General features: G+C 30.7%; 1 protein-coding gene across 1 annotated transcript in view; it reads left to right on the top strand.

The window, feature by feature from the left end:
- LOC142322407 (DDB1- and CUL4-associated factor 13) overlaps positions 1-22,565 on the top strand; it is a 51,844-nt gene that overhangs the window by 14,229 nt on the left and 15,050 nt on the right. Inside the window, exons 3-6 of the mRNA XM_075361455.1 lie at positions 297-494; positions 2,887-3,055; positions 8,951-9,098; positions 21,635-21,788. Coding sequence (XP_075217570.1) covers positions 297-494; positions 2,887-3,055; positions 8,951-9,098; positions 21,635-21,788 — 669 coding nt within the window. The remainder of the gene's footprint in view (positions 1-296; positions 495-2,886; positions 3,056-8,950; positions 9,099-21,634; positions 21,789-22,565) is intronic.

Genomic DNA, 22,565 nt, shown 5'->3' with positions numbered 1-22,565 from the left:
CTCTACCTCCGCCTTCTGGCATGCCGAAAGGGATTTTTTTTTTAACTTTTTTTTAAATTTAAATATATTGATTTATTAATAATTATTAACTTCTGATTGTAAAACATTTTTTACAACAAATAATAATTCAATAATAACAATAAAAATAAAAAAAAAAATGGAAAAAATATCTTAAGTTAATAATCAAATAAAATTTTATGTACTTTTCATTTAAAAAAATGTAATTTAACAGGTGTACATGGAAGTCATGTGATGTCCATATCAGATTTTTCATTTTTTACAAATGGTGTATTTAGGTTCGGTTATGGGATTTATCTCAAAGAAGTTGTATGAGGAGTTTACAGGCTCATGAAGGTTATGTCAGAGGACTGGTTTTCACTCCAGATGGCTCAAAGCTGCTTACTATTGGTGACGATAAAACAATTAAAATGTGGGATACAGAAATGCCATTTTTCAGTGACATTGAAGAACCAACGAATACAATTATTAACAAAGTAAGTTTTAAACATCCTGTGAAAATAATGTATTTTGTAAAATGGCTGTGTGTAAAAGTGAATTTTGTTAGTTAAGGGTATATTATTTTTATTTGGAATGACTTAAATAAATACTTTTCTGGCGCTGATTATTTCTTCTTATATAGTTTAGAAATAACAATGTATGAAAAAAATTTTACAAATTCAAATTCAACAATTTTAAACTTTGATTGACTTCCACGCTTCTAATTTTGCCCCGAGGTTTTTTTTTGCGTGGTTTTTTGTAATGGTAATGTATGTACCATTGTCATACTCAAACTTTTACCCACAAATTTTCTCTTTGATACGAGTCTCTGTGCCAGTTTTCACCAAAATCGGTTTATCCATTCAAAAGTTATTAAGCTTCAAACACATCAACACACATACATACAAATGTACGTATGGACATTACCCCTTCCACAATTTTGTTTTTTGGGTCCCTGGCTTATGAAACATTGAGAAATGCAAAAAACCCATACTCCATCTTTTGACTGATTACCATACTTTAATTTTTGCTGTATAGTCCTAGAGCTATGTTGCAGTGAAAGTAAAATTCATTAGAGTAACAAAAAATTTCTTAAGTTGCATAAATATTTTGCGAACACTTTAAAAAAATACTATATAAAATCTAACCTATCCGATTATTAAAATTTGTTCCTTATTTCTTTTTTTTTCTCATGGTTGTTGAAAACAAAGGATATTTTTAAAAAAGTCTTAAAAAAATGCCTTTTGTTTTTCTTTTTAACTTTATGAAGTAACTTTCCATTTGATTTTCTTTATTATATGAAAAAAATTGACAGATTGAATTTTTTTTCCACTCTAGTAAAATAACTTTTATCCTTGATTTTTTTACTGTAGTAAGGTGCAACATAATAAATATCTTGGTTTATATGTTTATGGATACTGAATGCTAAGAAGTAAATTGTTATGAAAATAAATATTTAACAGTTTGCAGAGAACTTATTTTCTCTTTGATGGATTTTATTTAACATTTTTATCTCCGTGTTGAAAATATGAGTAAAAAATTACTGTACATTTAGTAATTACTTAAAAAGTTCATAAAATTATATTAATACATTTACCTTAAAAAAATATTTGTGGGCATTAGTTTGATTTTTGTTTTTAAGTTTACAGTTACAATCGTAATATTTTTATTTAAAAATATGACAAATCTTTTGACATATTATTTTATGATTGATTGCAGTCACAAATCTGAATATTTTTTTTTTACATTCAGTTTTATAGTTAGATGAATCGTTAATCTATTATTTTATTAAATGAATCTCAAAATTACAGCAGAATTTGTGAAATTAATTTATTCTTGCTGGTGTTTACTATCCTCTTGAAATTGGTCTGTTCATTGATGGGCCCAATTCTACACATCATGTGTTATAAATGTTTGTTATTTTGTACTAGTTACATCTGATTAAAAAATATCTTAACATGTTTGTGTTTTCCAGGTACTGTATTTGTAATTAATCTTTTATAAATAATACATTAAATTTTTTGAGAAAGGCAGATCAGTTTGTATTGATGTCTTTTTAATTGAGTTTATATATATATATATAAAGAAATTATTCAACATAATTATATACAAAAATTAAATATATTACAAAAGTATTACATTTATAAATAAAAACAAAATTTCAATTTGATAAACTATTAGACAGTCTTATAAAAACTGTTACAGATTGTAGCAAAATAATAGATTAATTAATACACAATTTTCATTTTAGTATTTTTAATTTTTAATATGGATTTTGATTAATTATTTCAATCATGACTGAGGATGCAGGATGTAATAAGATATGTCTTATCTCAGTATTCTGAACTATTTTTTTTTTTTAATAAAATGTAAATATAGATTCATATATATCTATTTAAAACTGATAAATAAGCAAAATTTTAATTTATTTTCTATCCAATGCTCTCAAAATTTATCACTATATGTATGCCCTTAGCTAAAAGTTTTGTTGTAGGGACTGATTTTTCATGCTTAAAAACATAAACTAACTACTCGCTGGTTATTAGCTGATAAAAATACATCTGAAACTATACGTTATCAGTGAGAAATCTCCATTTCATTAGAAAGTAGATAATTATTTAACACGCAGTATTCATTTTATTAAATTTCTGTGAATGGGGGAATTTAAGAATAGTATTTATTATGTATTTCTAGAATAGTATTTATTAATTAAATCTTTTAATTCATTTGAATAACATCTATATAACATTTTAATTTGTTAAAATTAAAAATAACTTTAATTTCTTATTGAATTAATTATGTAACTGTTTTCATAATCAGTTTCTTTGTACTTTATTTCTAGTTTTAGTGTTATAACTAAAAATTTCTTAGTGAATTTTACTTTTTTAGACAGTGATGTCTGGAATTACTCATCATAGAGAAGAGACAAAATTTGTTACATGTGGCGAGTTGTGTCAGCTTTGGGAGGAAAGTCGTTTTGAGCCAATAAGAAGTTTTAAATGGGGCCATGATACTCTGCATTATGCTGCATTTAATCCAGTAGAAACATATATTCTGGGTAAATAATATTTTATAAGCTAAACAATTTAAAGTACATCGCATTCTTAAAATCTAAAACTGGTTTCTTTTCTGTCACAATAATGTTATATTCATGTTTTATACAAATCGAATCTGTACAAAGTGTTTTATCTATTTAAAACGTATTAAATGTTCTTGGTTATGAGTTTTATATATTTAGAATGTATTATTAGATTAATGAATTGTATATAAAGAAAATGATGTGCATGAAGTTACTTGGTAAATTGTCATATTAGGAAGTAGAGAAACTGGTAATGAACAGAAATGTTGTATGTTGAACTGATAAAAATATTTACAAAGTGTTTTAATTGGATTGTAATATTTTATAGTCTAAAACATGAACTTTGAGATAGAAGCAAGAAGTATTAGGAAAGTTTTAAAATGTGGCTGTATAGGAAGATGCGAGTAATGAAATGGTCCACGCAATTAATACAGAGACTTTTATTCTAGAGTTGAGAAAATAAAAATTTATTACATGACATGAGGAAGAGGAAAACTACCAACAACAAAAAAAAAGAGGAAAGAAATGAGTGAAATTGTGGTAAAAAGTATGGAATTTTAATTTATTTGAATAAAGATAAAAATTATAAAGATACAAGAGAGAAGTTCAGGACAGATTTCCTGTAAAAAGACATACAATCAGTACCCACTTTCCAAAAATAACACTATGGATTAAGGAACATGAATATTTAGTTAGACTAGAAACAAGATACATATTAACATATTCAAAAGATTTTCAAAGTATCAATATACATAAAAAAAACCATCATAAAAAAATCAACCAGGAATGATTGATAGGGGGAGCCCTACAGAACAGAATGAAAAACAGAAAAATGCTACAGGTGTAACATGTAAAATATCATTGTCATTCTTACTGACCGTGAGGTGTACGGTATGATTTGTTTTTTGAAAACAAAAGAACAAAATGCCACCAAGATCTGTTGTATATTGTTTGTGATAATAATGCTATCTGTTAATATTAAGGCATAATTAGTTGTTATTACTGAAAATTTGTAACAGAATAGTACCAGAAATCCAAAGAGGGATTGATTTATGAATGTGCTTGTTGAATGGGATAAAGTGATGTTTCGTCATGGTTGATTAACTCATACAAATTATGAATTGAACAGATTTTATATGATAAAGGTCAATTAATAATTTATGAAATTTAAACTGAATTTCCACAATTTTTTAAAATGGCTCTAAAGAGATCAACTAAAAATAATAACATGAGATGCTTGCAGTGCTCATATACATAACAATAAACAAGATTACTTTACTAACTCCCTTCTGCTTGAAAAAAAATAATAAATCCCACCATATACTTCATAGTTGCTGGGATGTCAGTGACATGTTATAAGTTTCTTTGAGAGCATCTTTACCAGCTCTGAATAAAATAAATGACATGTGAGTATGTAATCAGATTATAATTTGCTAGTGCTATTGAATATGCACTATGTTACTACAGCTATTGTTTAATTTCTGTAGTCAGTTTTAGTATTTTCCTGTATGATCATACAAATTGTATTCATCTATACAAACTGGTCAACTCCTCTTATATTCTTTAAATCGCTTTATTTTGCATTCTCAAATCCTAGTTGTTAGAAAAATCTTATAGTTGGCTACCACTTTTGTTCACTTTAAATAGTATATTTAAAAAAGACTTATACCACTTTTCTGCCTTGTAAAAGAGTAATGAACGATTCTATACAATAAATTTTCCATTTATCTGGAGAAATTATTTTCACTTGTAGTGTTTTGTTATTGCTTTAAAATATATTTTGGGCCATTTTATTTCAAGAAATAACATTTTTATCTTCCTTTTAAACAAAGTTGAATAATTTTTTGTATTTGCATGGTGGTGGCATTCCATGCAATTTAGCTCCAGCATTATCATTGCCTGAAAGTATGAATGAAAGAAGCATAAAAGTTGTACTTTTTCCTGGATAAATTTTAAACATTAATTAATTAATTTGTGAGCTTGACTACTACTTAAAATTTTTCCAAAAGCTCTTGGAAGTTACTGTTACATTAGAAAGTAGTAAATAAAGTAAAAATTAATTGTTGATCATTAAAACTGACACATTTTATTGATAACAGTTAAGTTATATTATTAATGAAAAATTTAATTAGTAAAATAAATACTTAAGGAGCCATACAAAAGGTATTTGGTAAAAAGAACATATGAATAATGTTCCTGACAGTAGAAAGAAGAACAGACCTTACCTGTTTCTGACAAGGGAGATAACTCATTCATAGAAAAGCTTTCCTGAAAATAGTAGATCTGATGACTCTATTTCATTAGTGCTTGCTTATGAATATTTATTATATTCTGTTGGTTAAAATATTTGCATTGATTAAAATTACTGTTAGGTAGTTTTCTTATTTTAAAATATGTTTTTTTTTTTAATAGATAAGAATAATTCTGTTAGAGTAATTTATTTATTAATAAATTAAAAAATGTTTTAAGTTGTTTTTCTAGTAGTGTATTATGTAAAATGTTCAAAACAAAAAAGGTATCTATTTATACAATTAAAAATATTATTTTACACAATTTTTTAATTTCACTATAGCCTGGCACAGCAGATTATGTGTCTGTTGATTATTATCAGCATATATATAATCTCAATCATTGTTGTTAAATCTTAACTTATCATAAAAGCAGTAGTCTAGAGAAAATGAAGCATAGTTGGATCTAATGTCAGTAAAAGCAAATTAGCCAAGAATATGATACTTTTTATTTCCTGATGTATTTTAACATGTGACCTATAACAACAGTATTAAACAAACTACAGTTTCAAACCTTCATTGATAAGTATCTTTGTGTTTCTCAATCATAGTTTTCAGGATAGTTCCACTTGTCACATTATCGAATGGATTAATTATAATGAAATAATAATGTTTAAATTTATTGTTTATAAATTCCTGATTTATTTATTATTAATTAATTGATTATTGTTATTTCTCAGGTAAAACAGCAATTACTATTAAAAAAAAAAGAAAAAAGCTGACAACAAAATTGTTATTCTTTCCTGGCATTTTTATTTATATATAGTGGAAAAATAAATATACCCGAAAGGAGTTAAAAAATATTCCAAAAATTGATATTTTTGGACTTTTTATCGGTTCCTCCACCCCTGCAATATTGCCCCTAAAGTATCTATACAATAAATAAAAAGATACCTTTTTTCAATTTTGGGAGGCGGGGAAGAATTTGAGGCAAAACAAAAAAAAAATATGGTATGATAAACTTGTACTGAGCTAAATACAAAGTAGGGTTTTATTTACAAAATTTTGAGGCAAATTTACCCCAAAGAAACTATCTACCATACATCCTGGAGATGCAAATTATTCTAGTGGATAATGAAATGTTATCTTATGTTTGGCAATTTCTTAGGGCCATCTGTTTATATCCACATATATAAATTACTGTAGTGTGTTCCAACGATTCATATAGTTTGCTGTAAAGCAGATGTTAATTTTATTATTTTGAAATTTATGATTTGATATATCTTAGTTTTTATTTTGTTTTTAGCATGCGTTACAGGGTTTTACTTAGAAGTTGTAATTTTGTGTTTCTGGGGTTATTAGTTTTTAATTAATATTTAATTGCCCATTTTTTTTTTAAATTTATTTTTTACAGCAAATATATTGTATCAGAGTGATGATAACATGAAAGTGTTTGCCCGGAAAAGCAATTGTCCCATGAATACAAATTTCTGTGCCAAATTTTAACAAAATCAAAAGTTTATCCAATCCAAAATTTTGACTTTTAACTTTAATTAATCAATCCAGCTTCAATACTTAAGCTTCAAACATGTCAACACATACATACATGCGAACATTAATCCCCATGTTCTTTGTTTTTTTGGAGGCCCTGGGTCATTAAATGTTGAGAATTGCAAAAAAACTCATACCCCATTTTTTGACTGATTACCATAGTTTCCTTCTTGCAGCATAGCTCTAGAGTTATGATGCTAGTAAAGTAAAAGAGCCTTAAATGTACATCTAGAATAGTCATCATAAGTGTTTAAATTTGTGGTATGTTAACAGATAAGGTTTACTAATTAGTGATGAATGAGACATGTTTTATTAAAAAAAAGTGCCTATCATGATGATTACTTTATTAACTTGGCTATTTTTCACTTTCTGTTGTGCAGTTTTAGAGTAAATTCATCATCTGTTAAAGGAGTTATTTTATTATACCTTAATTTAAAAAAGCATCTGAATGAAAAGTATGTATATGTATATGAGGTGCTACCCAAAAGTTCGTGGAATTTTGCCATAAAAATAAAATAGCTTACCATAACTTATAATTTCCACTGTCTCCTTCAAAGTAATCCCCTTGGGCATTGATACAATGATCCCAGCATTTTTCCCATGATTCCATGTAACCCTGGAAGTCTGCAGGTGCAAGTGTTCAAAGCACGTTCTGCGTTTCTTCCTGAATCTCCTCAATTGTATTAAAACTATGGCTTTTCAATTGAAATTTTATTTTCAGAAAGAGAAAACAGTCGCATGGGGCAAGGTCAGGCGAATAGGGTGGGTGGGGAATCACTACCGTCTTTTTTAAAGCCAAGAAATTTCGAACGGCTAGTGATGTGTGCATGGGTGCGTTTTCATGGTGCAGAACCCAGCTGTTGTTACCCCACAGATCTGAACGTTTGCGCCTAATGCTTTCACGTAACCGCTTCAAAACATCACAATAGAACATCCCATTGACAGTTTGACCAAGAACCAAGAGGAACAAATTCCTTATGGATAATGCCTTTGATGTCGAAAAAAACAATCATCATGGACTTCATGTTGCTGCAAACTTGGTGTGCTTTTTTTGGCCACAGTGAACTTTGCGACTTCCACTGCGACGACTGCTGCATAGTTTCAGGGTCATACCCGTACACTAATGTCTCATCGTACACTCATGTTGGAGATGAAGTTAGGGTCATCTCTTGCTGAATTTTTCAATTCACTACAGACAGCTATGCGATTTTGTTTCTGGTCGCTGTTCAACAGTCTCTATAAGAATTTTGCAGCAATGCGTCTCATGTTCAAATTGTATGACAAGATGCGTTGCATGGACCCATATGACATTTGTATGATTGCACAAACATTATGGATTGTTTGTCTACGATCTGCAACAATAGCCTCTAGCACTTTTGTGATGTTTTCCAGTGTTGCGCTTGATGATGATCTTCTTGAATGCTCGTCGTCATCGACTGTCATGCGTCCATCTTTGAATCATTTGTACCACAAAAAAGTTTTACTTTTACTCATAACATTGTCACCAAATGCTTCCACAAGCATGCGATGGGTTTTTGCACCAGTTTTTTTAAGCATGAAGCAAAATTTGATGCCGGTTTTTTGCTTTTTAAAATCTGCCATTTAGAACTTCGCCGAAGCAGTAAAACACAATGTTACACAACCTCACAAAAGTCAACAGTGCAGGCTCTCACTGTCACAGCTGTTGGAACATTGATTCACAAAGAGTACTGTTAGCCAAATCTAGTGGCAGCAGGTCGTACCAGCAATGGTTTGCGCCCAAAATTCAAAATTCCCCGAACTTTTGGGTAGCACCTCGTATTGTATATTCTTCAGTTATTCATTTTATATTATAATTTATAATAATCTTTCGTGCAGGCATTTGACAAAGCTTTTATGGTTTAAACTTTCTTTAAAAAGTTTTAAACCACTAAAACAAAATTAAACTATTACGTTGTTTGGAAAAAAAAAGAAAATTGTAATCGTCCCTTAGTAAAGAGTAAAACATTTATTTAAGTGTTACTTTATATTCCGTTTTAATGCCTGATTTTTCTGATTATGTAGTATAGATTTAAAAAAAGAAAAGTAATTATTCCTTTTTTTTATTATTTTACAGGGACTTGTGGTAGTGATCGCAGTATTGTAATATATGACACTAGAAAAGTTGGCCCTGTTAGGAAAGTTATAATGACCATGCGAAGTAATCAGCTCTGTTGGAATCCAATGGAAGCTTTTATTTTTACTTGTGCTAATGAAGATTATAAGTAAGTTATAAGGTATGGATTTTCCTTTTCTCTAGCCCTTCCTTTTCCAATACGTATATTTGTTTCCCTTCGTATCCTACATATCCTTCTTTTTCTGTATCACAGATCTTAAGTCATGGTTGAATTTGTTGAATTTTTGAAGTTTGGGTATATTTGGAAAGTGAAGTTGTTTTCCCAATTAAAAAAGAATTCTTAATGTCAATTACAGAAAACAGCATCTGAAGTATATTTAAAATGCATTTTCTTAGTTGCCCTTTAAAATAACCCAACCATTGGATTTTCAATCAATTTCACTGGTGCTATACCTGTAACACTCTCTTAATAGTAGTTGCTGTGAGACTTTTGGTCGATAAAAAAGATTGTTTCTAACTTTAATGACTAATAATGGCTTAGACTTTTTTATCATTTTCATAAATCTATACTCTATATTTTTTTGTCAAAAAATTATACTTAGCCTTGTTTTGTTAATGGCAAAGTACTATTATTGATAGCTGTGGTGCAAAGTAAGAAATTTTTTATTGTGCTTTGAACAGTTATTGTACTGTATTTTACCAGCTGCAAATTAAGTACGCTCATCATTAGATGTAAATTTTGATCAGTGCAACTATCTCAGTACATAACTATTGACCTTTGCTGTGCTGAATTTTCCTGTCTCGAATGTGACTACATCGAATCTTAATTCTTGAAATCCTAGTAGCATTGTGTTTTATTTTATATGCACATAGTAGTGTTAGTATTGAAACTGTTACATCTAAAACTATAAATGTTCTTATCTTTGTTTTATAAGAGGCAATAGAACTCAATTTAGAAAAGACCTTTAGTAAATCAATAGGAAAACATACGAGGGCTGTTTTTTGTCAACCTGCAGTCATGCATCTAAGTAAACAAGAGATAGGCAGGAGCCAGGTCTATGTTTCGTGCGATTGCACCGCCCCTCTCACCACAACCTTCACAACCTCCCTTTTGCTGGCTTCATTGCATCAGTCTGAGCCAAGCTACGAACAATTGAACATGGCCGCTATGATTGATGTTCCTGCAAGTGTGAGGTATGTTTAAGTGTGTGTGATAAAACACACACACTTTTCTGCAACCAGCAGGATGTAGGGCTGTTGAAATATAACAGAATGAGCCTAGTGTATGGTAAAACTTTTGTGAGTAATTGTAGTATATGGGAATGGTGTAGGAAATTTAAAGAAGGATGAATGGACGTCCATGATGAAGGTGGACAAGGATGTAAGTCTGTTGCTATTGTATGCCTGGTCGAGCATGTTGATGATTTTGTCTGTGACAAACAGAGGCTTACGATAAATGAACTTTCTGTAGAAATTTCAAGATCTTCTCTGTACTTAATTATGACTAAAGACCTAGGATACAGGAAACTGTGTGCACGTTGGGTCCCAAAAATGTTGAGCGACGATCACAAAACAAAGTGAATGGCATCAGTCTTAATGTTTCTCATGCATTATGATAATGAGGGGAAAGAGTTTTTAAAGTCTATCATTATTGGTGATGAGACTTGGATCCAGCATGACAATCCAGAAACCAGAGAACAGTCTAAGCAGTGGATGCACACTTCTTTTCCAAACAAGCCGAAAAAGTTCAAACAGACACTAAGCAACAGGAAAACAGTGGCCACAGGTTTTTGGGACCATAAAGGTGTTTGTTGTTGGACTTTATGGAGCAGAGGTCAACAATAACAAAGGAAATCTTTACTTCGTGTCTGCAGAGCGATCCAGAACAAACGAAGAGGCATGTTTGCATCTGGCATGGTTTTGATTCACAACAATGCATGACCACCCTGTCTCAATGTGATGCATGACCTTCTCAAACAATTCAAGTGGGAAGTTTTCAACCATCTACCTAGCGATTTTCATCTCTTTCGAGAATTGAAGGCATAGTTGGGCGGACAACACTTCATCACCAACAAAGAACTTAAGGAGGCTGTCAAAACGTATCTTACTTTACTTCAAACTTCTTTGAAGAGGGCATCAGAAAGCTGGTGTCACAATATAACAAATGCCTCAGTCGTTTTGGCGATTATGTAGAGAAATAAGTTTGATACTACTCAATTTGTAGTAATAAATTCATTTTATTATGTCGGTGTGTCTTTTTTATAGCCCATCTGAGATTGAATCAAAACAGTCCTCATGTAAGTTTTCATCAGCTTGAACTTTGTGTTCGTTCATTGAACTTTTAGCTAATTCTTTTTTACAGAAATGAACCTTCTTTTCAGTGACAACTTCTCTTCCTATTTTTTCTGACTATGCAAATTTTATTTAATTTTTTTAGTATATAATACTTTTGGGATGTATCTTTTGCAGGTGTTTGAAGTTCTTCAAGAATATTTAATGTTTTTTTTGTTTACAGAATTTGTTTTACATATTATAGACAGGGTGACACTGTTAGTAGAGGATCTGATACATATTTCTTTATCATGTTACTTTTGTGGCCGGCCACGTCACCTGACATTTAACTTCCATTTTTTATAATTTCATTTTGTTTGTAAAATCAAGTATTTAGGATATTGAATTCAGTTGGAAATTAATCGAATTTCTGTCATGGTGCAGCAAGGTCTTGAGTTACGCAACAGACTTTACAATGTATATAGGAGAATGGTCATTTGAAGGATGCTATTTTTATGATATTTGAATGGGCCTGGGTAATTTTTATGCTTTTATGTATAAATTTGTAATGCTCAAAAATAAAATTAATTTATAAATATATTAATTAAATATGTTTTATAAATGGCCCAATTTACTAATACACTACTTCGACAACTATTTATAGTATAAATAATAAAAATTCAACGTATTAAATCAAATAGTGCTTTATTTTTAGTACAGATACTTTTACTTAGTATTTAAGATTTTTAAGTAATAAATACCCAAAAACAAAACTGTAACAATTTTCAGGATGGGGACCCTCTACACCACCACCACTTATATACATTCCCACCCATAATGTTACAGCTCTACCATTTCTGTTCTTTTCTTTACTTAGATTATGTTAGCTTTGATTAGTTTATAAATATCTGTTGATATTATTGTTCTTCATGGTGCTTTATGTTTCCTGTGATTTTTTTCCTTTAGTGTAGTTTCTTCCTTGATTTATTTAAAGTTGATTTCTTTCTTGGGGAGCTTATTGTTGAAAGTATCTAACAAGACTAAAGGTTTTTAGTGCTTTTTAGCTGTATACTTAAAGCCTTTCATAGTTTTTTTAGAAATCTTTCTAACAGATAATATAAACATATCTATCCATAAGCTATATTAATTTGAACCTTGGTAAACTTAGGCTGGAAGTAAAATTTAAAAAAAATGTACTTCTACTGTAAGTCCAATAAAAATGATTTTAAAACATAGACAGCTGGTATAATACTGTCATGTGTTCAAGTTCGACAAGGATATTTGTAATAGCATACATAAAAATTCCTTACAAACACAAATTATTATTTTTAAATAATTTATAATGTACAGAATATCCCACTTATAAATAGCAAAATGCAATTCTGATTTACTGTGCACCAGTAGTAAATAGAAACTATAGCAGAATTATCAAGAGATTATAACAATCCACAATTCACTTAATGTAAGAATTTTTTACTTTTAATGTTTAAAAAAAAATTATTTTACACTTTATAAATGATCATTTCATCTTCACTTCTGTTCACAAAGGGCTCGTCAAACAGTTTCTCATTTTTACCACCATCAAAAATGTAAGACTCTTGACACATTCTTCTTTTGTTTGTTACCACACACTCTGATTACTCCAGCACGTTGTCCTCGCAGTTATTGCAAACTGTACTTGTGTTTATCATGCATGTATTGAACTCGTGTTTATTGCATGTTGAACTGAACTTGTATTTATTGCACACTAAACTTAACTTTCTCTCTGCTATCCAGTATTTATATCTCTGGGCTTAGGGCCTGACTTGCACTACTAGTAAGTGTAATAAAATCCATTGTCCACACTTTCTACGCTTTTCTATTACTTCTTTTCTAGAAAGAATTCCATTGTTGTTTCTTCTAGATTTTTCATTCTTCATTTTCCCTCTTCTTCATTATGGAGGTTTCTCTACTCATTCCAATGATAACTAGTATCATTGTTAAAAAAGTTTGTAGTTAAATTGTTGTTTAATCTTTACACAGTTATACAGTAAACAGCCAATATTTAATGGTGATAGAAGATTATACACAAACGCGCATGCGCACTCATCCCCAAACACACACATACACACACACACAGCATATGTAACGAAGTTCTCCTGAGACTTTCCTAACCTATTCTACTCTTGAAAATAATGGAAAAAGTTTATATAAACATATGTCCTAAAATGCTTTGTTTGTGAGATGGCTAGTGAATGATTTCACTCTGATTTCAGCTACCCGGGTGAAATGAGGTTGTACTGAAAGTTTTAGGACGTTTATTAAGGAGCAAAATTATTGATTTATTATGGTATCTGACCTGAAAACTCTAATAATTTACTTCCCGGAACCACATCTGCAGTAGGTTTTGTGAAATGTAAGGAGAAAACGAATAAGTGGGGTAAAAAACTCTGTTTTTACTTCTCTGTACAAAGTAAAGTTAGAATTGTAATAGCCAAAAATTTCAGATTTCAATGGAAATATCCATTTTGACCTTCCGTGAATCCATTTTGACTAGGTTCAGTTTAAACATATGTGCATACGTCTGTATGTGTCTCAAACGATTAGCTGTAGAATGTTGAAATTTTGTATTTAGGACTGTTGCAACATCTAGTTGTGCATCTCCCCGTTTGATTGCAATCGACTGGGCCAAAAATATGTATACAGTCAGTCCTCCAAATAAAACAATGTTTCAATTTTGATGCATTTGGATTCTGGACTTTTTCTTAAGTTCAGTAATAAGATCCGTCATTGAGAGCTTTTCAACAATATGTCATAAGTGGTACTTATTTTCATTCGTTCCAGAGTTATAGCCAAATCAAATTTTAATTAATGAAATATTTGGATTACAAGGTAAAGGCATATCGGTTAGAATCCGACTTCATATACATCTTTTTTTTCTTAATCTAAATATATTGATTTATTAATAATTAATTATTAATCTCTGATTGTAAAAAAGAATTATCAATAAATAATAATTCAATAATAACAATACAAAAAAAATTTGAAAAAATGAGACGTTATTAGTGAAATAAAATTTTAAATACTTTTCATTTTTAATTCAAACATTTTTACATTCAGAGGTTAATAATTATTAATAAATCAATATATCATTAAAAAAAAAAAAAAAAACAGTTAAAAAAATATATGTATATGAAGTCGGATTTGAACCGTTGTGTGCATAGTTACAGATCCAACACCTTCTCACTTACACCACACATCTGTTTGAGCAAAATTAATATATAAACTAATATAAAATATTAAGGAAATTTTTAGGGCCATTTTTCTTGAGTATAATTGAATATTGCATGTTACTATTTTGTGATGAAAACATATAAACAGTGTACTATTCACACACGCAGTATCGTTCAAATCGGTGTCTAAAAGCCTGTGCCTTCCCCTTATTAGCTACAGTAATATGGATCTTAGGTGCCTTATACTGACTTAACTTTTTATAGAAAAAGGTCACTGTAGTTAATTTTAATAAAAACTATTATCTTAGCAATTGTGTAAACTTCCCACTTTATTAAAGAATTGGAGGATTGTATCTCACTTTCAAATGAAATAAGTTTAAATGAAGTGTAGCAATAAATGTGTATATGTAATTTAATAGGCGTACAAGGAAGTCATGTGGTGTCCACATAGGATTTTTTATATTTGATGTACAATACCTTTGTTAAAGAGGTAATAAACATATAAAACTTTAAGCAAAACTCATAGAAAATTTAATTTTGAACAAAATGGTGTAAAATAAGTTGAATCAGATAGAAAAAGTAGGAAAATTTGATTCTTCTTTAGAAACATTACGTTATTACATTTGCTAGAAAAGTACTTATTTAATGTAAACAAGAACCAAATTATTTTTTAGTGATATGAAAAATTTGTAAAAAAAAATACTGTTATAAAATGCTATTAAAAATTAAAAAAAATGGAAATTACACAATTGTAAAATAAAAATAAATAAATAAAAATTACTTATATAATTTTTTTATTAATGACAGAAATATAATAAATTATTTGAAAAATTATTATTTCAGAGTTGGCAATAAAATAACAATAGCTGATCAACAATGTGCTGTAATAATGTTGATCATTCTGTAAGGTACATAAAATTTTTGGGTATTTTGAACTAGCTAAGCAAAGGTTCCTCCTCTATGAATCATGAGACCTTGCCGTTGGTGAGGGGGCTTGAGTGCTCAGGGTTACAGAGTAGCTGGACCGAAGGTGCAACCATATCGGAGAGGTATCTGTTGAGAGCCAGACTAAGGAATGATTCCTGAAAGAGGGCAGCAGCTCTTTCAGTAGTTGTTAGGGGCGTGAGTCAGAATGACTTAAACGGCCATATCAACATCACTCAGTCCTCTGACTACTGCGCAGCTGAAAGCAATGGAAAACTACAGCTGCTTTTTTTCCAAGAAAATGTGGCTCTCTGCAATTTCATATAGCAATGATGGGCGCCTTCCTTGGTAAAATATTCCGGAGGTAAACTAGTTTCCCGTTCGGATCTCCGGGTGGGGACTACTAAGGAAGGGGTCACTAGAAAATTAAAAAATAACATTCTACGAGTTGGAGCGTGGAATGTTAGAAGTTTGAAAAAGGTTGGTAGGCTACAAAATTTAAAAAGGGAAATGGATAGGATATATGTGGATGTAGTAGGAATTAGTGAGGTTCGGTGGGAAGAGGAAGGCGACTTTTGGTCAGGTGATTTTAGAATAATTAACTCAGCTTCAAATAATGGGCAGGCAGGAGTAGGTTTCATAATGAACAAGAAGATAGGGAAGAGAGTAGAGTATTTCAAAACGCATAGCGATAGAATCATTGTAATAAGGATAAAATCAAAACCTAAACCGACAACGATTGTTAACGTCTATATGCCTACAAGCATCCATGATGATGATGAGGTAGAGTGTGTATACGAAGAGATTGATGAAGCAATAAAACACGTAAAAGGACGTGAAAATTTAATAATAGTTGGAGATTGGAATGCAAGCATTGGAAAAGGCAAGGAAGGAAATATAGTGGGTGAATACGGGCTGGGCAAAATGAATGAAAGAGGGGACCGACTTATAGTTTTGCACGAAGTATAATTTAGTAATTGCCAACACCCAATTTAAAAATCATAATAGAAGAATGTACACTTGGAAAAAGCCAGGCGATACTGCAAGGTATCAGATAGATTATATCATGGTTAAGCAAAGATTTAGAAATCAACTCGTTGACTGCAAAACTTACCCTGGAGCAGACATTGATAGCGACCATAATTTGGTGATAATAAAATGTAGATTGGGGTTTAAAAACCTGAAGAAAAGGTGTCAGATGAATCGGTGGAATTTAGAGAAGCTTGAGGAAGAGGAGGTAAAGAAGATTTTTGAGGAGGACATCGCAAGAGGTCTGAGTAAAAAAGATAAGGTAGTAAATGTAGAAGAAGAATGGAAGAATGTTAAAAAAGGAAATTCTTAAATCAGCAGAAGGAAACTTAGGCGGAATAAAGAGAACTGGTAGAAAACCTTGGGTTTCAGACGATATATTGCAGCTGATGGATGAACGTAGAAAATATAAGAATGCTAGTGATGAAGAAAGTAAAAGGAACTATCGACAATTAAGAAATACTATAAACAGGAAGTGCAAACGGGCGAAAGAAGAGTGGACTAAAGAAAAGTGTTCAGAAGTGGAAAGAGAAATGAACATTGGTAAAATAGACGGAGCATACAGGAAAGTTAAGGTAAATTTTGGGGTACATAAATTAAAATCTAATAATGTGTTAAACTAAGATGGTACACCAATATATAATACGAAAGGTAAAGTCGATAGATGGGTGGAATATATTGAAGAGTTATATGGAGGAAATGAAATAGAAAATGGTGTTATAGAGGAAGAAGAGGAAGTTGAGGAGGATGAAATGGGAGAAACAATACTGAGATCTGAATTTAAGAGAGCATTAAAAGATTTAAATGGCAGAAAGGCTCCTGGAATAGATGGAATACCTGTAGAATTACTGCGCAGTGCAGGTGAGGAAGCGATTGATAGATTATACAAACTGGTGTGTAATATTTATGAAAAAGGGGAATTTCCGTCAGACTTCAAAAAAAGTGTTATAGTCATGATACCAAAGAAAGCAGGGGCAGATAAATGTGAAGAATAGAGAACAATTAGTTTAACTAGTCATGCATCAAAAATCTTAACTAGAATTCTATACAGAAGAATTGAGAGGAGAGTGGAAGAAGTGTTAGGAGAAGACCAATTTTGTTTCAGGAAAAGTATAGGGACAAGGGAAGCAATTTTAGGCCTCAGATTAATAGTAGAAGGAAGATTAAAGAAAAACAAACCAACATACTTGGCATTTGTAGACCTAGAAAAGGCATTCGATAACGTAGACTGGAATAAAATGTTCAGCATTTTAAAAAAATTAGGGTTCAAATACAGAGATAGAAGAACAATTGCTAACATGTACAGGAACCAAACAGCAACAGTAATAATTGAAGAACATAAGAAAGAAGCCGTAATAAGAAAGGGAGTCCAACAAGGATGTTCCCTATCTCCGTTACTTTTTAATCTTTACATGGAACTAGCAGTTAATGATGTTAAAGAACAATTTAGATTCGGAGTAACAGTACAAGGTGAAAAGATAAAGATGCTACGATTTGCTGATGATATAGTAATTCTAGCGGAGAGTAAAAAGTATTTAGAAGAAACAATGAACGGCATAGATGAAGTCCTACGCAAGAACTATCGCATGAAAATAAACAAGAACAAAACAAAAGTAATGAAATGTAGTAGAAATAACAAAGATGGACCGCTGAATGTGAAAATAGGAGGAGAAAAGATTATGGAGGTAGAAGAATTTTGTTATTTGGGAAGTAGAATTACTAAAGATAGACGAAGCAGGAGCGATATAAAATGCTGAATAGCACAAGCTAAACGAGCCTTCAGTAAGAAATATAATTTGTTTACATCAAAAATTAATTTAAATGTCAGGAAAAGATTTTTGAATGTATATGTTTGGAGTGTCGCTTTATATGGAAGTGAAACTTGGACAATCGGAGTATCTGAGAAGAAAAGATTAGAAGCTTTTGAAATATGGTGCTATAGGAGAATGTTAAAAATCAGATGGGTGGATAAAGTGACAAATGAAGAGGTATTGCGGCAAATAGATGAAGACTGAAGCATTTGGAAAAATATAGTTAAAAGAAGAGGACAGACTTATAGGCCACATACTAAGGCATCCTGGAATAGTCGCTTTAATATTGGAAGGACAGGTAGAAGGAAAATATTGTGTAGGCAGGCCACGTTTGGAATATGTAAAACAAATTGTTAGGGATGTAGGATGTAGGGGGTATACTGAAATGAAACGACTAGCACTAGATAGGGAATCTTGGAGAGCTGCATCAAACCAGTGAAATGACTGAAGACAAAAAAAAAAAAAAGTAAAAAGTCAGTCAGTCTTATTACTTTTCTCACACACCTCGTATGTTGATAATAAATTTTTTTCTTTACTTTGATGCAGGGAACTGTCCCCTGAATTCTTGAAACAGTTTTTATAAACATTCTTGATTTATATCAAATGAATGAATAATACAAACAATGTTTTTAAAATGTATAGATTTTAACATTAAACAGTAAGCTATCTGACAGAGCAAAGCTTCTTATTTTTTAATTAGTACAAAATAATAAACTTAGAAATGTCTTTAAATTTTAATGCTTTTCTAAAGAAGAAACTGTTATTTGTTTACGGTGTCAACAGAGTTAAAAACTAAATATAAAGATGAAAGAAAGGATGTAGAAGGTATACTGAAATGAAACAACTAGCACTAGATAGGGAATCTTGGAGAGCTGCATCAAACCAGTCAAATGACTGGACAAAAAAAAAAGCAAAGGTTTTCTGTAAATTTTAGTTTTAACATGAACAGTTTGCCTTTGAAGTAAAGCTGTATTTATGTATAACAGAGGAATGTCCCGATATGGTATTCATTTTGGGTATGTGTAGTGTTAATGCTACAGCTGCTTTATGAAGTATGTTTTCCAAGTTGCAGGTGGTGTTTTCCCTATCCCAGATCAATTAGCGTGACTTCACAAAATTCAGGAAACAGGTTCACTACCTAATATTCATACCAGCTACAAATGATCAGTCCAACACGATGCTATTATTGATGAAATTATTATTGTCGATACAGTTCAGTGCAGTCCAGGCTTCAGTACACGATGTCTTTCTAAGCAGATTGGAGTTTCGCTTTCGATGGTTTGGAGGACACTTAAAGAAAACAAGTTTTATCCTCATTATAGACAGCCAGTTCAACATTTAAACCCAGGTGACTGTATGCTTTGCTTGGAGTTCTGTAACTGGTGGAATTCAAATCAACAACCCTACAAGTATGTTTTGTTTACCGATGAGGCAAATTTCACTAAGTCAACAACTTTTGCAACTTAGTAAATACTCATGAATGGTTGAAGGCAGTTTTCAACACCAATTTAGCATCAGTGTACTGTGCGGCCTTCTTCCAGTCAGTGGTTTAGTCCATTCATATTACTTGTTCACATAAATCCTTAGGTCTACTTACACATTCTTCTAGAAGAATTGCTGAAGCTGCTTGAAGATGTTCCTCTAGCGCTGAGACACAAAGTATACTTCCAGCATGATGATGCGCCTCCCCATTTCTCTTGTGCCGTTCCTACTCGCTTAAATCATCATTTCCCTGAGAAATGGATCTGCTGTGGAAGTTCACATTCCTAACCATCTAGATCTCCTAATGTAATAGCTTTAGTTTTTTGTATCTGGGGACGGAGGATGGATGAAAGATATTGTATACAGAACAAAAAAATTATTCTCATGAAGAATTAATTATCTCCATTATGGATGCTACTGAGCAACTTACAGGCAGTCCTGAAGAACTAAAAAGAGCAAAAGAAGCAGTACAGAAGTGTGCCAAGGAATGTGATGAAAATGGTGGGCTCATTTTTGATCATTTATTATAAACTGGTACATATGATGCACTGTGGTCTGGTGTACTGTTTCTAAATAAAATTCAAATTTTTCTAATGTTTCTTTTTATTATTCAGCTTATCTTACTATTTTTCTACATAGTTGCCAATTAAATTGATGCACAAGTTTTTCAATTCCTTTTCTGTAGAAATCTGCAGCCTTAGATTTTTGGCACCCATCTTTCACCAAACTTGTGATAACCAAGCTTCCCCGATACAATTTCACGCAGTAAACTTCGTGAAATTTGGGGGAAATGAAGCGAGAGTCCTGTAATCGTAATGTGGCAATTTTCACAAATTTTATCATTGATTTTCATCGTCAGTTCTTCAGTCACAAGACTAAGCCGACCACTGTGGTTCACATTATGAACATTGGTGCGACCATTTTTAAACTGAATGCATCACTGCCTCACTCCACCTTCACTCATTATTTCATCTCTATACACCTCTCAAAGTTGCTGATGAATTTCAGTTGGTTTGAGGTTTTTTTTATCAGTAAAAACCTATTCACTGAACGCAGCTTGTGGGATTTTCTATTGAAGCGCACATTTCAATAATTCACAACAAACAAAGTAGAAAAATCACAGTCCACAGACTGTGACAGCTTGATATGTACTGAGTGTAGAAAGTTTTCTACATCTCTGGATGTAAGACGCCAAGATGGTTCTTTCCACACCCATCTCCATGCTAGGCACAAAGGTAAGTACTTTCTGGACCACCCTCGTACATACATACACAATACATGTAATATACAGTATACATTAGTTTATTGTGGTATACATTATTAGCCATTATATTGTATGGAAATTATAGGAGGGCATTATGCCCACAAGCATTTTTATTCCCTTAAATAAAAATAGTTTTTGACTGTGATCATTTGTCTTACTATACAATTTACTCTAATGTTCATTTATTTACATTGACGATAGATAAAGTAAATTGATTTTTCAATAACAATAGATTTTACTTTTATTATTTAAGGGTTTGAACATAGTGGAAGAGTGCATGATGTGCAGCACATAATTAAAAAAAAAATATGTGTTTGTTTGGATTCACTTGCTGTGCTGGAGTGTTCTTATTATGTTGTGAATCATTACTATTAACGTGGTTGTTTATTAACAGAACCTGATACATGAAAATCAGCTATACTCATTTATGAGTTGTATACTAATTCTTGATTGATCAGTTGTAAAAACACCTGGAAAAAGTTTGCTTTGGTTTTCATTGCTTACAGTTTCTGATAATGTGTAAGTTTCAGATAAATTCTGGAAAAATTTTAAACGTTAATTACTGTAAAAATCAAATTAATAGAACTTTTTTTTCAGTTTAGTATTTTATTACTAGTGGTAGATCGTCTATTCCTTTAAATAAAAATAGTTTTGCTGTGATAAATATTTTTAAAAATAATGTTATTTTCAGTTTATATACGTATGATTCTCGAAATTTGAAGATGCCAGTGAATGTGCATAAAGATCATGTTTCTGCTGTAACTAGTGTTGATTATTCACCTACAGGGAGAGAATTTGTTTCTGGAAGTTATGACAAATCTATTCGAATCTATTTTTCTAATAAGGTAATTAATTGATAATACATTTTTTAAATTACAAAATTAATTTAAATATTTGTATTTAATTTGGTAAGTAAATTACAATATTGGCATGCAGACTTATTAAAAATTTTCAGTTGGTATTTAATTCTATAATTACGTTAAAAGAAGTTGTTTTTATAATTGGTGAATTTTAGATTGTCGAAAATGTTATGTTTTATAAATTTTGATGTTATTATGGACAAATATGCAAATTCTGTAAGCCAGTAGTTGAATGAGTAATATTTAAATTGTGCTTTTCTTTTTTCTTTAAAGAAAATAACATCTTAGATATATATATATATATATAATGTTGTATATAATATTTAAAATGTTTTTAAATATATTTAAATTTAAAATCATATATATTATGTGTATTAAAAATATTAAATTATATATATATATATATATATATATATACAGACTTTATGAATACCATAATCACCATTTTTAAATTAACCATTTTGAATACCATTTTTTTTTTTTTTATATATATATATAGGTAAAAATATATATACATATATATATATATATATATACCATATATTTCAAATACCATATCTTTCCTTGATTAAAAAAACTATTACAGTTACAGCTGTGCAATTTGTGGTAAAAGAAAGAAAATATTATCAAGTTTTTTTAACCATGTCAATAAACTTCAACATGTGTGTCTTTTGTCGCTTGTAGAATGTTCAACTGATCATCAGTTTCATGCAATGTGTTGGTTAACATTTTTTCAGTAACACTAGCAACAGTTTCAGTTAT

Source organism: Lycorma delicatula, chromosome 3 (assembly GCF_047948215.1).
Source record: "Lycorma delicatula isolate Av1 chromosome 3, ASM4794821v1, whole genome shotgun sequence".
Classification (NCBI taxonomy): domain Eukaryota; kingdom Metazoa; phylum Arthropoda; class Insecta; order Hemiptera; family Fulgoridae; genus Lycorma; species Lycorma delicatula.
The sequence above is the reverse complement of the archived record's forward strand: the minus strand, read 5'-3'. Positions and strand labels throughout refer to the sequence as shown.